General features: G+C 46.8%; 1 protein-coding gene across 7 annotated transcripts in view; it reads left to right on the top strand.

Moving 5' to 3' along the window:
* Lpin1 (lipin 1) overlaps positions 1-12,383 on the top strand; it is a 108,185-nt gene that overhangs the window by 60,978 nt on the left and 34,824 nt on the right. For 5 of the 7 annotated variants that reach the window (XM_031355817.1, XM_031355820.1, XM_031355821.1 and 2 more), the window contains 6 exons: positions 581-781; positions 1,493-1,588; positions 3,421-3,728; positions 6,361-6,486; positions 8,873-8,971; positions 11,859-11,988. In XM_031355817.1, coding sequence (XP_031211677.1) covers positions 581-781; positions 1,493-1,588; positions 3,421-3,728; positions 6,361-6,486; positions 8,873-8,971; positions 11,859-11,988 — 960 coding nt within the window. The remainder of the gene's footprint in view (positions 1-580; positions 782-1,492; positions 1,589-3,420; positions 3,729-6,360; positions 6,487-8,872; positions 8,972-11,858; positions 11,989-12,383) is intronic. The other 2 variants (XM_031355818.1, XM_031355823.1) reach the window with 2 other exon arrangements.

Below are 12,383 nucleotides of genomic sequence, written 5' to 3'. Positions count from 1 at the left end.
ATGGGGACTCCTAACTCATCAAAGTGCGGAGAGTAAGTGACTGCTGAGTGCTTGGCCCTAACTGGGACACCGGCGTCACCACCCACTGTGAGGCCCAGAGAACATCATGGAAGAGCGCTTGGCATGGAAGGACTGTGGGAATGGACGAATGGGGAGGAGTGTAGAATGTTCTCTGTGCTGTTATGTTTCCAGCTCCTATTGTGACTTACTTCTCTGACTAAGCCACGCATGCAGAGTGGTCTCTCTACTCCAGTGTCCTAAGCTTTCTTGTGTTTGATGTTGAGGCAACGTTGCCAAACACAGATGTGAGAGATCACATTCATAGTCATCCTAGGATGCTCTTGCGTTAGGATTCTGGGCTTCTCTGTTTTGAACCCCGTGGTGGGAAGGACTCTGGGCTTCTGGATGAGCTGGCACAGGGGTGTTGTGGAGAACGTTCCAGAAACAAAGCGATGTGGGCAAAGTGTGAGAGTAGAATGCGTTCACTGCATTGTTGAAATGGAGTGTTGAGTTGGAGGCTCTGGGCGGCCTTCCCTTGCTAGTTGCTCTTGTGAACCTGTGTGTTCTGTCTGTCTCTCAGGTTCAGACGATGAATTACGTGGGGCAGTTGGCTGGCCAGGTGTTTGTGACGGTGAAGGAGCTCTACAAGGGACTGAACCCTGCCACGCTGTCAGGATGCATCGACATCATCGTCATCCGCCAGCCCAATGGCAGTCTGCAGTGCTCCCCTTTCCACGTCCGCTTTGGGAAGATGGGTGTCCTACGCTCCCGAGAGAAAGTGGTGAGGCCTGGGTCCCCTCTCCTCAGAGTAGGGGGCTCTGTCTCCTGCCCTGAGTGCTCGGGTGCACCCTTAAAGAAGCCTCCTTGCACAGTGTAATGCTCACTAGTGAGCACATTGTTCGGGGCACTGTGGCATCGGCAGTTACTCTAAGATGTCAGGCACACCCATCCCACTGCTTATCAAGTATGAGGCTCAGAAAGCACAATAGGCACAGCAGGAGGGGCAGGGCAGGGCAGGCCAGGAGAGCATGGCCCAGTGAGGCAGCCCATGGCTTTTGGGCCACTTCTCAGGAAAACTCCAGGCTGAGGATCCCCCGACCACCCAGTCCCTCCTGTGCCTGGGACCTGGTTCTGTGTTCTAAGTTGCTTTTCTATGTGGTCTGGCTCCCTTTCCACATGGTGGCAGTTTATGAGGGAACAGGTAGGTAGACATGGTGTTTTTCTGGCCTGGTTTCAGAAGCCCCATGGAGTTACTTCTGGTTGGGTGCCCATCACAGGCTTCCTCATCCTCAGAGAGTGGGGAAGTGTGCATACTGGTGGGGAGTGGGAAAGTTCTGGAGGTGTTAAAGCAGTGTAGCCATGTTTGGAAACCCAAGCCCCCTCCCCACCTCCCCCAAGCTTAGGGCAGGCGTGCTTGGGTTAGGGACACCAGGTGAGAGGTGAGATGCTTTGGGGGAAGCTCGCCGTGTCCCTAACTGTGCTCCCTCTTCAGGTGGACATAGAAATCAATGGGGAGTCTGTGGATTTGCACATGAAGCTGGGAGACAATGGAGAAGCGTTTTTTGTTCAAGAGACTGACAAGGATCAGGTGAGGAGGGCTGGGTGTCCAGGGTCACTCCAGGGTGTGGAGGCACAGCAGGTAGGCCCTGGGAGAAGGAATTCTGAGCCTTTTGCCAAATAGATGCTGGCGTCCGAGCCAAGACTTACCTGTCAGGGGGACTGAGCCAGCCAGGCAGTGTGTATGCTGAGACCACAGCGACCCAGTCCTGGCCTGCTTCAGCTAACCTGCCATTTCTAGGAGACAGAGAGACTAGCATTGTATGCTGGCTGAATATGTGTTGGTCTACAAATCTGAAATGCCTGACTATTTATTCTTAGTTTTATCATTATTATTGTTGTACGTATGTGGGGTGTGCATGTATGGTGTATATTTATGTGTGTGTACTCATGATTGTATCCATGCGTGTTAGATAGTGTCTTTCTCTGTCACTGTCCACTTCAGTTTTGAGACAGGGTCTCTCATGTGAAGCTTGTTGCTTTGGTCATTCTGTCTGGGCACTGATCTCTGGTGATCCTTGTGTTGCGGTTCCCTGATTCTGGAGTTATAGCAGGCGTGACATTGTGGCCAGCTCCTTACATGGGTGCTGAAGATTTGAATGCAAGTCCTCTTACATTCCTTAGTTTAACACTTTGAGGGGGAGGGTCTGGGGAGAAGACTCAATGCTTTAAGAGTGCTTGCCCTGCAAGTTAGAGTTGAAATCTCTAGCACCCAGATTAAGAGAAGCTCAGTACATGCCTGTGACTCCAGCCTTGCAGGGCACACACAGGCAGATCCAAGCAGCCCCCTTCAGGTTCAGCGAGAGAGATTCTGTCTGAGCTCAGTAGGGTGGAGGATGATATACTCTATCCAGTGTCCCCTCTGGGGCTCCCATCAAGGGATCTTTTGCAGGGGTTCCTTGCTGAACCCACTTAAGCTGGCTTCTTCCTGGGAAGAAGGTTCCATGAAGCCTCAAGTAATATGAACCAAGTGTCTGCAGTTTAAATGGCCCCAGGCTAGTGATTCCTGTTATGTACTTGAGGGAACGGCTTCTGGGCTCTAAGCCAAGGGCTGCTCCTGCCCTACTGTCTGCTGTAGGCCCCACAGCCTCTAGGCAACTCCTGTCTAAATGGGAAGTCCTGAATTCACTAGCGGGTTTATTATAGCCTCCTATTGCTCCTGGCTGAGACCCATTTTAGGCTCTTGGAGATGAGTTGTTTGGGACTCCTATGCCACAGAGGCTGTGTACCAGCTGGCCAGTTCAGCATCAGTGAGTGCCTGGGAGCCTGCTGGACGCCGAGACTCGCACACTGTCACCATTGCTCCCTTGTACTTATGCCAACTCTACTCTTCTGCTTGTCTTTCCGAGGATCCCTGTCTCCTGCCTCACTGGCTATGAAGCTGGATATGTTCTGGAATGACAGGCCCATAGACAGAGTTGTCATCTGGATTTCTTTCTCTTTTTTTAAAACGAGACTGGGTCTCATCCATCCCAGAGTTGGGATGTGAAAACGCACACATATACACACCCATCCGCTTGCCCCTTGAAACCTACTCATGTTTCCTCTGACACAATGCAATGTAAAACTGTGTCCAGGTCCCAGCAACAGTGTCGGTGACTGTACCTTTGTTTTTCTCAGCCTTGGATATTTTAGATGAGTTTTGATGGTTTGAACTTACTAGTAATGGCCTGACTTATTATACGAATACTGTGTTAAGTACAAAACTGTTTGAGGAGTGGATGACTCTGACCCTCTGTCTGCTGCCCCCTGTAGCCATGAAATGCTGGGCTGTGGTTGCCGTGGCTTTTCCTGAATAAGTCCTTTGTCATGACCCCTCTCCTTCCGTCATATTAACGGGACTCTTGAACACCCCCTGTCTAGGAAGTCATCCCCATGTACCTAGCCACGTCCCCCATCCTGTCAGAAGGAGCTTCGAGAATGGAAAGCCAGCTGAAGAGGAACTCCGTGGACAGAATCAGGTGCCTGGATCCCACCACAGCTACCCAGGGCCTGCCTCCCAGCGACAGCCCATCCTCTGGTTCTCTGGGGAAGAAGAGAAGGAAAAGGAGGAGGAAGGCCCAGTTGGACAATCTCAAAAGAGATGACAATGTCAATACATCTGAGGATGAGGACATGTTTCCCATAGAGATGAGCTCAGATGAGGACATAGCACCGATGGATGGGAGCAGGTGAGCGAGCAGTGAGGGAGGACGGGCAGGAACACAGACAGAGAGGGAGGACGGGATCCATGGATGGAGCATGTGAGCAAAGAGGGAGAATGGGGTCCATGGATGGAGCATGTGGACAGTGAGGGAGAACGGGAGGATGAACTTTCTTTCTTTCTTTCTCTCTCTCTCTCTCTCTCTCTCTCTCTTGACAAATTGAACTGAATTTGTAGCTGAGGATCACTTTGGACTAAAGGTCACCATGCCTCTTGCTCTTAAATGCTGGGATTATAGGCACACACCTTCATGCCCATTAAGTGGGTTGGATTTGAACATGGGGTTTTATGCATGCTAGGCAAGTACTCTACCAACTGGACTATATCTAGTCCTAAATGAGTTAATTTTTAAAGATGATTTTCATATATTTTTTAAACTGTTCATTCCTCTGCTAGGCATCTTGGACTGAATTTTTGCAATCAGTGTGTGGGCCCAACTTAGAGAAGAATAAAGCCTCGCTCAAGTTTTTTAGCCTAAGACTCAGTTGGTCATGCCATGCCTCTGCAGCTGGTAACTTCAACTTTCTGAAATAAAATAAAAACAAGAATCAGCAGATGAGTACTTCATGAAACTGTTTCCTAGGAACTTGTTTACTGACTGGTGCTGGGGGGCCCAATCTGTGGCATCGTGCATGCTAAGTCACCACTGTGTCATGGAACCCCACCCCTTATCCCTCACTGGCTGCCCCAAACCCAGCTATTACTCTCTGAGCCCCAAGTCTGCCTGTGGTCTTGAGGCAGACCTGTAGGTTGGGAGGGTGTGTGGTCAACCAGTGCTAAAGATGACTGGAGCCCACATTCACTTCATGTTAAGCAAACCTTTCCATTTTAATTTGAATTATGCCCCCAATTTGAGGAGCTTCTCTCCTTGTATATTTCTTTGCTTCTAAGATTATATCAAAGCTCAGTTTGTATGTATGTATTTGGTGGAAAAAGCCAGTTTTGAAAACTAAGTTCTAAAGAATATTTTGTTTCAGATTTTTTTTAAAAAAATCATTTATTTAATGTTATTTGAGTACACTGCAGCTGTCTTCACGCATGCAAGAAGAGGGCATCAGATCCCATTACAGATGGTTGTGAGCCACCATGTGATTGCTGGGAATTGAACTCAGGACCTCTGGAAGAGCAGTCAGTGATCTTAACTTCTGAGCCATCTCTCTAGCCTGCCCCTGTTTCAGGTGTTTATAATTTCATGTAGTTGTTGATAATTTTTATGTCTTGTTAACATAAGGAAGAGATAAGGAATACCAAGAATAGAATATTCCTCTGCTTCATTGGTCAGAGTGAATTATTTTTTATCTTTTGAGACAGGGTCCTTCAGTGACTAAAGAGGACCTTGAACTTCTGATCCCTCCGCCTTTACCTCCCAAGTGCTGGGATCATAGATGTAAGCCCCCACACTCATTTTTTTGGTGGCACTGGGATGGAACTCAGAGCTCTGAACATACTTAGGCAAACATCTGATGGAGCTGCACCCCTAGTCCTCAGATCTGTATTTTCTTCTGGTTTATACCAGAAGTTGGCTGGCATCATTGCCTTCCCTAACTGTAGCCTGTGATCTGCTGTGGGTACAGAGGCTGTTGGGCTTGGACTGGTTATAATGACTTCTCTACATGGCTTTCAATTCCAGCACCTGGCCATGGGTGCTTCCAGCAGCATCAGAAGCTTAGACAGGTGGCCTCTGCAGGAGTGGGCTCGTGAACCATGTGTTGTGATGTCTGTGGCCTATCTGAAGCTAGGGAGTTTTACAGTCATGCTTGATTCAGAGACACATGATTGCTGCCATTTATTTCTTTGGCCAGACATGAGACATGTTCTCTGTGTGTGGTTTTATTTATTTATTTATTTATTTATGTATTTATTTATTTATTTGAGTGACAGTCCCCCTATAAACAGGAGTATTCTAGAATACCTGGATACAGTTCCAGTTAACCTACCTCTCAAGCTCTGGTGAGGGGAAATGTGAAAAGTGACAATAAGATGCTGTAGTAGAAGCCAGGTGTGGTAGCACACACCAGGAAGCCCAGAACTGGGTAGACTGAGGCAGGAGGATCACCAGCTTGGGTGACTTAGTGAGACCCTCTCTCAAGGTATAAGAGGCTGGACCTCAGTGGAAAAGTGCTTGCCTTTATCTGTGAGTCTTGGGTTCCATCCCTAGCTACACACACACACACACACACACACACACACACACACACACTCATACGCATACTTGAGGATGTACAGTGACACAGATGCATGAGAATGCTACCAGGGCTACACACACTTGGGGATGCTGTCTATGGTGGTACACATTTGACACTACAGAAGTACATGCACATGCTTGATGAGGATGCTGCAGTGGTACTTGGTTGGTATAGTCATTGTGCTTGTGCCCTAGTGAGATCATTTTACAGTCTACCCTAGGCATGGCATATGCACACACACACACTTACACTCGCTGACCTTTCATCTCTTCCGTTTTCATCTCCATAGTATGTGCCTGAGTGTGTGACAGAGATTATGCTAATTAATGAAGCCCTTAGATATAAGCAAGAGGAAACTTGGCTCTATTATGAGTCTGCCCTTGGTAAATTTTTTTTCTTTTTCTTTTTCTCTAGAACTCTCCCTAATGATGTTCCACCATTCCAAGATGATATTCCTAAGGAAAACCTCCCATCAATTTCAACATATTCCCAGTCAGCATTGTACCCCAATTCGGACAGAGAGTGGTCCCCCAGCCCCAGGTAAGTTGCTAGGTGTATTAGAGGGTTTAGAAGTCAGCTATAGGAAACATGTCTAGAAGAAATAGTGAAATAGAAATTAAAACTGAAAGTAATTAGGATCAGAAAATCTTGAATGAGTGTGTGTATTGAGGGGTGTAACTTAGGGTTGAATATGGAAGGCAAATGAATGTCAGACTTGCGTTGAATTGAGATTCCGTCTGTAGGCATATTGCAAGGGTTGGTGGGGCAGAGGCCCAGCAGGAGGAAAAATACCTGCTGAGTTATCCAGTGCCTATTGGCAGCAGGAGAGGGCAGCATGGCCAACCTGGCTTTGGTCCTTAGCCTTGAAGTGAAGTTCAAATGCAGGGACATTGCTGCTGGGGGCCTCTGATGTCACCAAGGACTGGCAAAGGGATGCTGCCCTCCAGTTAATCCACACTGCTGGATTTAGGAGCACATGCTTCCCTTAAATGCCCTTTCCACTTGTCCTGGAGCTGCGGCTGTACAGAGCACAAGTGACCTTCCCGAAGACCCCAGATGCTTTCAGATCCACTAAGCCTAGGCAAACAGGAGGGCCTCTGGAGTGGTTCTGCCAAGAACCTAGGAAGAGGAAAGACCCAAATCCTGTGTTCTCCATGGGACAGACTCACCCCTGCTAGGGCAAAAACTGATTGGTTCTTGGGTGGCAGACAGATCCTGGGCATAACAATGGCTTGTGGCCTCTAAAGGACTATAGTTTTAAATGTCATGGTGGGTGGAGGACAGGTTGTTAACTTGCTCAAGATGTTTGGGGGTATGGAGATAGTCAAGAAGGGGCCAAGAAATGTGAGGGCTATGGTGTCCTTGGGCTATCCTACTGAATACTGTAGATTTACTTGTAGTTTAGAATGGAAATGGGTGCACCCTGGGACTGTGGCATGGGCCACCATCCTTGTCAAATGCCTGTCTTGGTTCCAGTTTACTCAGGGTCATCTTGAGAATGAGGCAGCTGCAGTCATAAGCTTGCCTGATTCTAGCTGGGACTGACAGGAAATGTTCATCTACCAGAGGATAGGGTCTATCTGCTTAGAGATCAGACCTTTTGTTAGGTACCTAACACACACACACACACACACACACACATATATATACACACACACACACACACACATATATACACACACACACACACACACACATATATATATATACACACACACATACATATATATGTATATATGTATGTATATGCATGCATGTGTGTATGTATGTATGTAAATATGTATATGTATGTAGTTTTATGTTAGACATGTTGTTTTAATTTCCCATTGCTGTAATAAAAATGTCCTGACAAAAACAATAAAAGCAACACACACACACACACACACACACACGCACACAAACACAAGTAAAAGTAAAGTAAACCTTTGCAAAAAACTCAAATTAACTTGAAAGATAGATTTTATCCAATTAATATTTCATAGAGCAGTCCATTTATAAACATTAACGAGATATTTCAAATCTTGTTTTCATAATAAATCTTTTAGATCAGTGATGCATTCTTGGTACCCAGCATACAACCTTCTGTGCATCTCTAAGATGATTGGGACCTTATGTGTTCTTGTCCTGGTTCAGGAGAGATGATCTCAAAGAAGAGAAAACATATTGATTTTGGAAGAAAACAGATCACATATTTAGAGACTGTTAATTAATTGAAAAACCCATTCATTAGCATGAAGAATATAAAAGGAATGTTTAGAACAGCCCAGAGAGAGACTCACTGTCTTTCTTGTTCACTTTGTGAATCCAGGATACTGATGGCATCAGATTATGTGACTATTGTCACATGGATTACACATAAGGATATGTAGATACTTACGTCCACACTTGGAATAATGTGTTCTTTTTAAGGAAATGATAGTGAGAGCCCATGTCCAAGTCTGTAGGTCCTGGAGTTCGATCCAGTGCTGAGCTTCAACCAGACATGAGTGATCTTACCTTGGCTAAGGGCACAGGGGTGAAATGGGAAGACTAATAGGTCTTTTGGCAGCTTCCTGTTTTTGCATCCTGGAAAGTTCATGCTGATGGTCTAGGGAGATCTCTCAGGTCAGTGGAGTGCTTGCCTACCATGCATGATGTCCTGGATTTACTCGCTGTCGTGACAGAACACCAGGCAGTTCAAGGTCATCCTCAGCTACAAAGCCAGTTTGAGACCAGCCTGGGTAATAGGAGACTCTGTTTCAAGAGAAAGTTCACATTGATTTCCTACTGATTTCTGCAGGCTGTCCTTTGGCTGTTGTTTGACAGCCAAACAACATTTTCATTGCTTAGAGTTGTGCTGAGAGCCGTGAGCAGTGATAGGACATTTCTTTTAACTATGACTTTTCTTCCCCTTTCTTTTTGCTGTGTGTCCGTCCCGTGCCTCCAGCAGCTTGGAAGACTGCCATAGGACTTCCCCTCACCCGACCGAGGGAATTCTCTCTAGCTCTTGTCCTCTGCAGTCTTGCCACTTCCATGCTTCGGAAAGGTAGACCTGTTCTTACAGAAGCCATGATCTAACTCTAACCTAATCACTTGCAATGAAACTTAACTGACATGATATGAAATAAATTTTGATCTAACACCTTAAATCAGTTGTACTCACTAACCAACTTACTTATGAAAAGATATATTTCCTTCTGTTTTAAGTTGTAAGTAGGTGATTAGATATGTTTATTTTATTTTAAAGATGTATTTACTTTGTTATATTTGAATGTGTGCCTGTATCATGTATGTCTGTGTGACACATATATGCAGTGTCCAAGGAGGCCAGAAGAGGGCAGTGGATCCCCTCTGGAACTGGAGTTGGGAAGGATCAAGCCACCATGTGGGTGCACTGGGAATTTAACCTGGGACCTCTGGAAGAGGAGCATGCATTCTTTAGCAAAGAGCCCTGATTAGACTTGTTTAAAGTTCCTCAAATGGCCTGTCCTGTGTGCTGCTTGATTCTGTGAGTGGCCTTGGAAATCAGGACAAGGAGCCCGAGACTGAGAGACCATGTTTTCTGCGGTGGGGCAATTAACAGACAAGTTTCTGAGCTATTTTTAGAACACCACTTTAGACTATAAGTCAAGCCACTTACTATAAATATTTAAACAGCCTATTAGGCTGTCTGTGTGATGGGTTCACACACTCTCCACAGCAGTTCTAGAGCAGAGTGTAGCGGAGCAGCCGGTCTTAGGGCATGAGTTTGTGTTTTTATCAGGGGCAGGTGTCGGAGATCTCTCCTTCCTCAGTAGTGTTTATTTTGTGGACAGTCCTCATCTACTTTTGAAACTTTATAATCAAAGTAAACACTGATTAATTTCTATCTAGAAAACATAACTTTTACAGTTTTATTTGACTTAAAATTTAAAAGTTGACTTTACATTTAATTATAGTTACCGGCCCCACCCCCTTCAAAGCACATATGTTTGTGTCCATCTAGGTGGCTGTGTGCGTGTGTAAGTGAAGTCCAGAAGTGGGCACTGGGTCCCCTAGAGTGGGAGGTACAGGCAGTTGTGAGCCGCCTGGTATGGGTGCCAGGAGCTGCAGCCTCTGTAAGAGCTGTTTACTCTCTCTGGCGCTCCACCTCTCAGGCCACCTCTCCGGCTCCTGTGTGATATATGTGGTGTAGGCATGGTGTAGGGTTCTATTGTAGAAACTCTCATGGTGTGTGTGTGTGTGTTGTGTGCATATGGCATAGGGTTCTATTGTAGAAGCTCTCATGGTATACGTGTGCATGTGCGTGTGTGCATGTGTGTTGTGTGTATGGTGTAGGGTTTTATTGTAGAATATCTCATGATTTACGAGGAGCCTCCTCCCCAGTCAGGGCTAGACCATGAGGGTTGCGCTGTGGTAGTGTGCTTCTGTTGGAAATATGAGTGGTCAGCAGGTGCCAAGGGACGAGGGAAGCCCTTTGTGCCTCACTGTAAGATGAGGGTCAAAGAGCCTGTAGTCTGGCTTTATGGAAGCACCAGGGCCAGGCTAGCTATGTGGAAAAATCTCTCAAATAGATACAAGTTAGACGTGGCCATGTGGCCGTGTGCACTACGAGGGTTCTCTCCTTGGACCAACAGGAAATTCCATCTTGAGGTGGAGATGGACTTGACTCAGATAAGTGAGACTCAGTGCAGCCAGGGGAACAGATAGGGTCTGTGGAGAAGCCATTTCCTGCTTGGCATGAAAGGGCTGCTATGTTCCTCTTGAGGGAAGTGGTGTGGGAGAATAAAGAGAAAGAGAACTATGACATTTCTTCCGGCCTTGCGGCTTAGTGTCTGTGAGAATCGTAGACCTATGTTGATGCTTTTGGCCTGTTATTTTGACTGAAGACATGAGACTTGGTTTAAGTGTTAGAAGTAAAAGTGTGTGCTGTGGAAGGGAGGCGCATCACTGTCATTTAGGAGCAGCCCAGTGAGGTGACCCAGAAAGCCTTTGCTAGGTTCCTGGAGACAGCTGTATGGTGATCCAGTGTAGTGAAGTTGGCACACAAGATGTTTTCCCTGTTCTCAAATCCAGTGTTTAAACCTGGGATACAATGTCAGCTAGTCAGGACCCCTTTGCACCTGCTGGAAACCTGGTGCTTGCTAGGAAAGTGAAAGCACAGGTGAGAAGCCTGCGTGTGACAAAGGACAGCAGTTTGTACCCAAGAACTTCTTCCTTGCTTTCCTCTCTTTGCTCCTCTGCTTGTTTCTCCTCCTCTTCTCCATCCTCCTCCTCTGTCCTCCTCTTCTCCATCCTCCTCCTCTGTCCTCCTCTTCTCCATCCTCCTCCTCTGTCCTCCTCTTCTCCATCCTCCTCCTCTGTCCTCCTCTTCTCCGTCCTCCTCTTCTCCGTCCTCCTCCTCTGTCCTCCTCTTCTCCGTCCTCCTCCTCTGTCCTCCTCTTCTCCATCCTCCTCCTCCGTCCTCCTCTTCTCCGTCCTCCTCTTCTCCGTCCTCCTCCTCTGTCCTCCTCTTCTCCGTCCTCCTCCTCCATCCTCCTCCTCTGTCCTCCTCTTCTCCATCCTCCTCCTCCGTCCTCCTCATCTCCGTCCTCCTCCTCTGTCCTCCTCTTCTCCGTCCTCCTCTTCTCCGTCCTCCTTTCTGTACTTTTGCTCTTCTCCTCTTGCCTTCATTAGTTTTGAGAGTTTCCAGTTCTGATTCTCTCCCTCTCACCTCTCAAGATACAGCTCCTTCCTTATTGTCCTTCAGTTTGGCTACAAAGCTGGTCACCTTGTGATGTGGTGCACACTGACCTCCAGTGGCCATAGGAAGGATTATCAGCGAAAATGGCCCCAGGGACACATTTTCTGGGTTACTAGAACCTTTGACTCTGAGACAAAACCAAAGGTCTTTTGCTGTTGTTTTTTTTCTGTTTGTTTTCCCCATCCAAGTCGTGGATTTGTGTTTTCTTAAGTCCTTCAGGCTCCCGGCCTGCAACACCAAAAAGTGATTCTGAGCTGGTCAGTAAGTCTGCAGACAGGTTGACGCCAAAGAATAACCTGGAAATGCTCTGGCTATGGGGTGAATTGCCACAGGCTGCAAAGGTAAGCCTTTTAATCTCAGTTCTGTGGTACATTGAGGATTTGTAAATTAGCTCCAGTTGTGTGGAATTACTATCCCAGCATTGTAAAGGGACGTACTACTGGGGTGCTGGCTCAGCGAATGTGTTTGGGCGGGATTTGCCTGTATATTTTGAACAAATGAACCTACACTGTATTTCACAGCGAATGCAAAGTCAGTAGAGAAAACAACACAGCTTGTGTACAGACCTTAGCTTCTAGAAGTTACAAAGAAAAAACTCTTTGAGCCTTACTTCCTCGAGGCCCGTGGTGGTTAGAGAGGTATCTTGTCGTATGGAGTGGTGAAACCTGAGCCCCTTGGAAGGATGGCTGTTATCTAGGGAGGCTAGAATCTCCTTTAGAGAGAAGCCGGGGGGGGG

This window comes from Mastomys coucha, unplaced genomic scaffold, assembly GCF_008632895.1.
Source record: "Mastomys coucha isolate ucsf_1 unplaced genomic scaffold, UCSF_Mcou_1 pScaffold6, whole genome shotgun sequence".
Classification (NCBI taxonomy): Eukaryota; Metazoa; Chordata; class Mammalia; order Rodentia; family Muridae; genus Mastomys; species Mastomys coucha.
The sequence above is the reverse complement of the archived record's forward strand: the minus strand, read 5'-3'. Positions and strand labels throughout refer to the sequence as shown.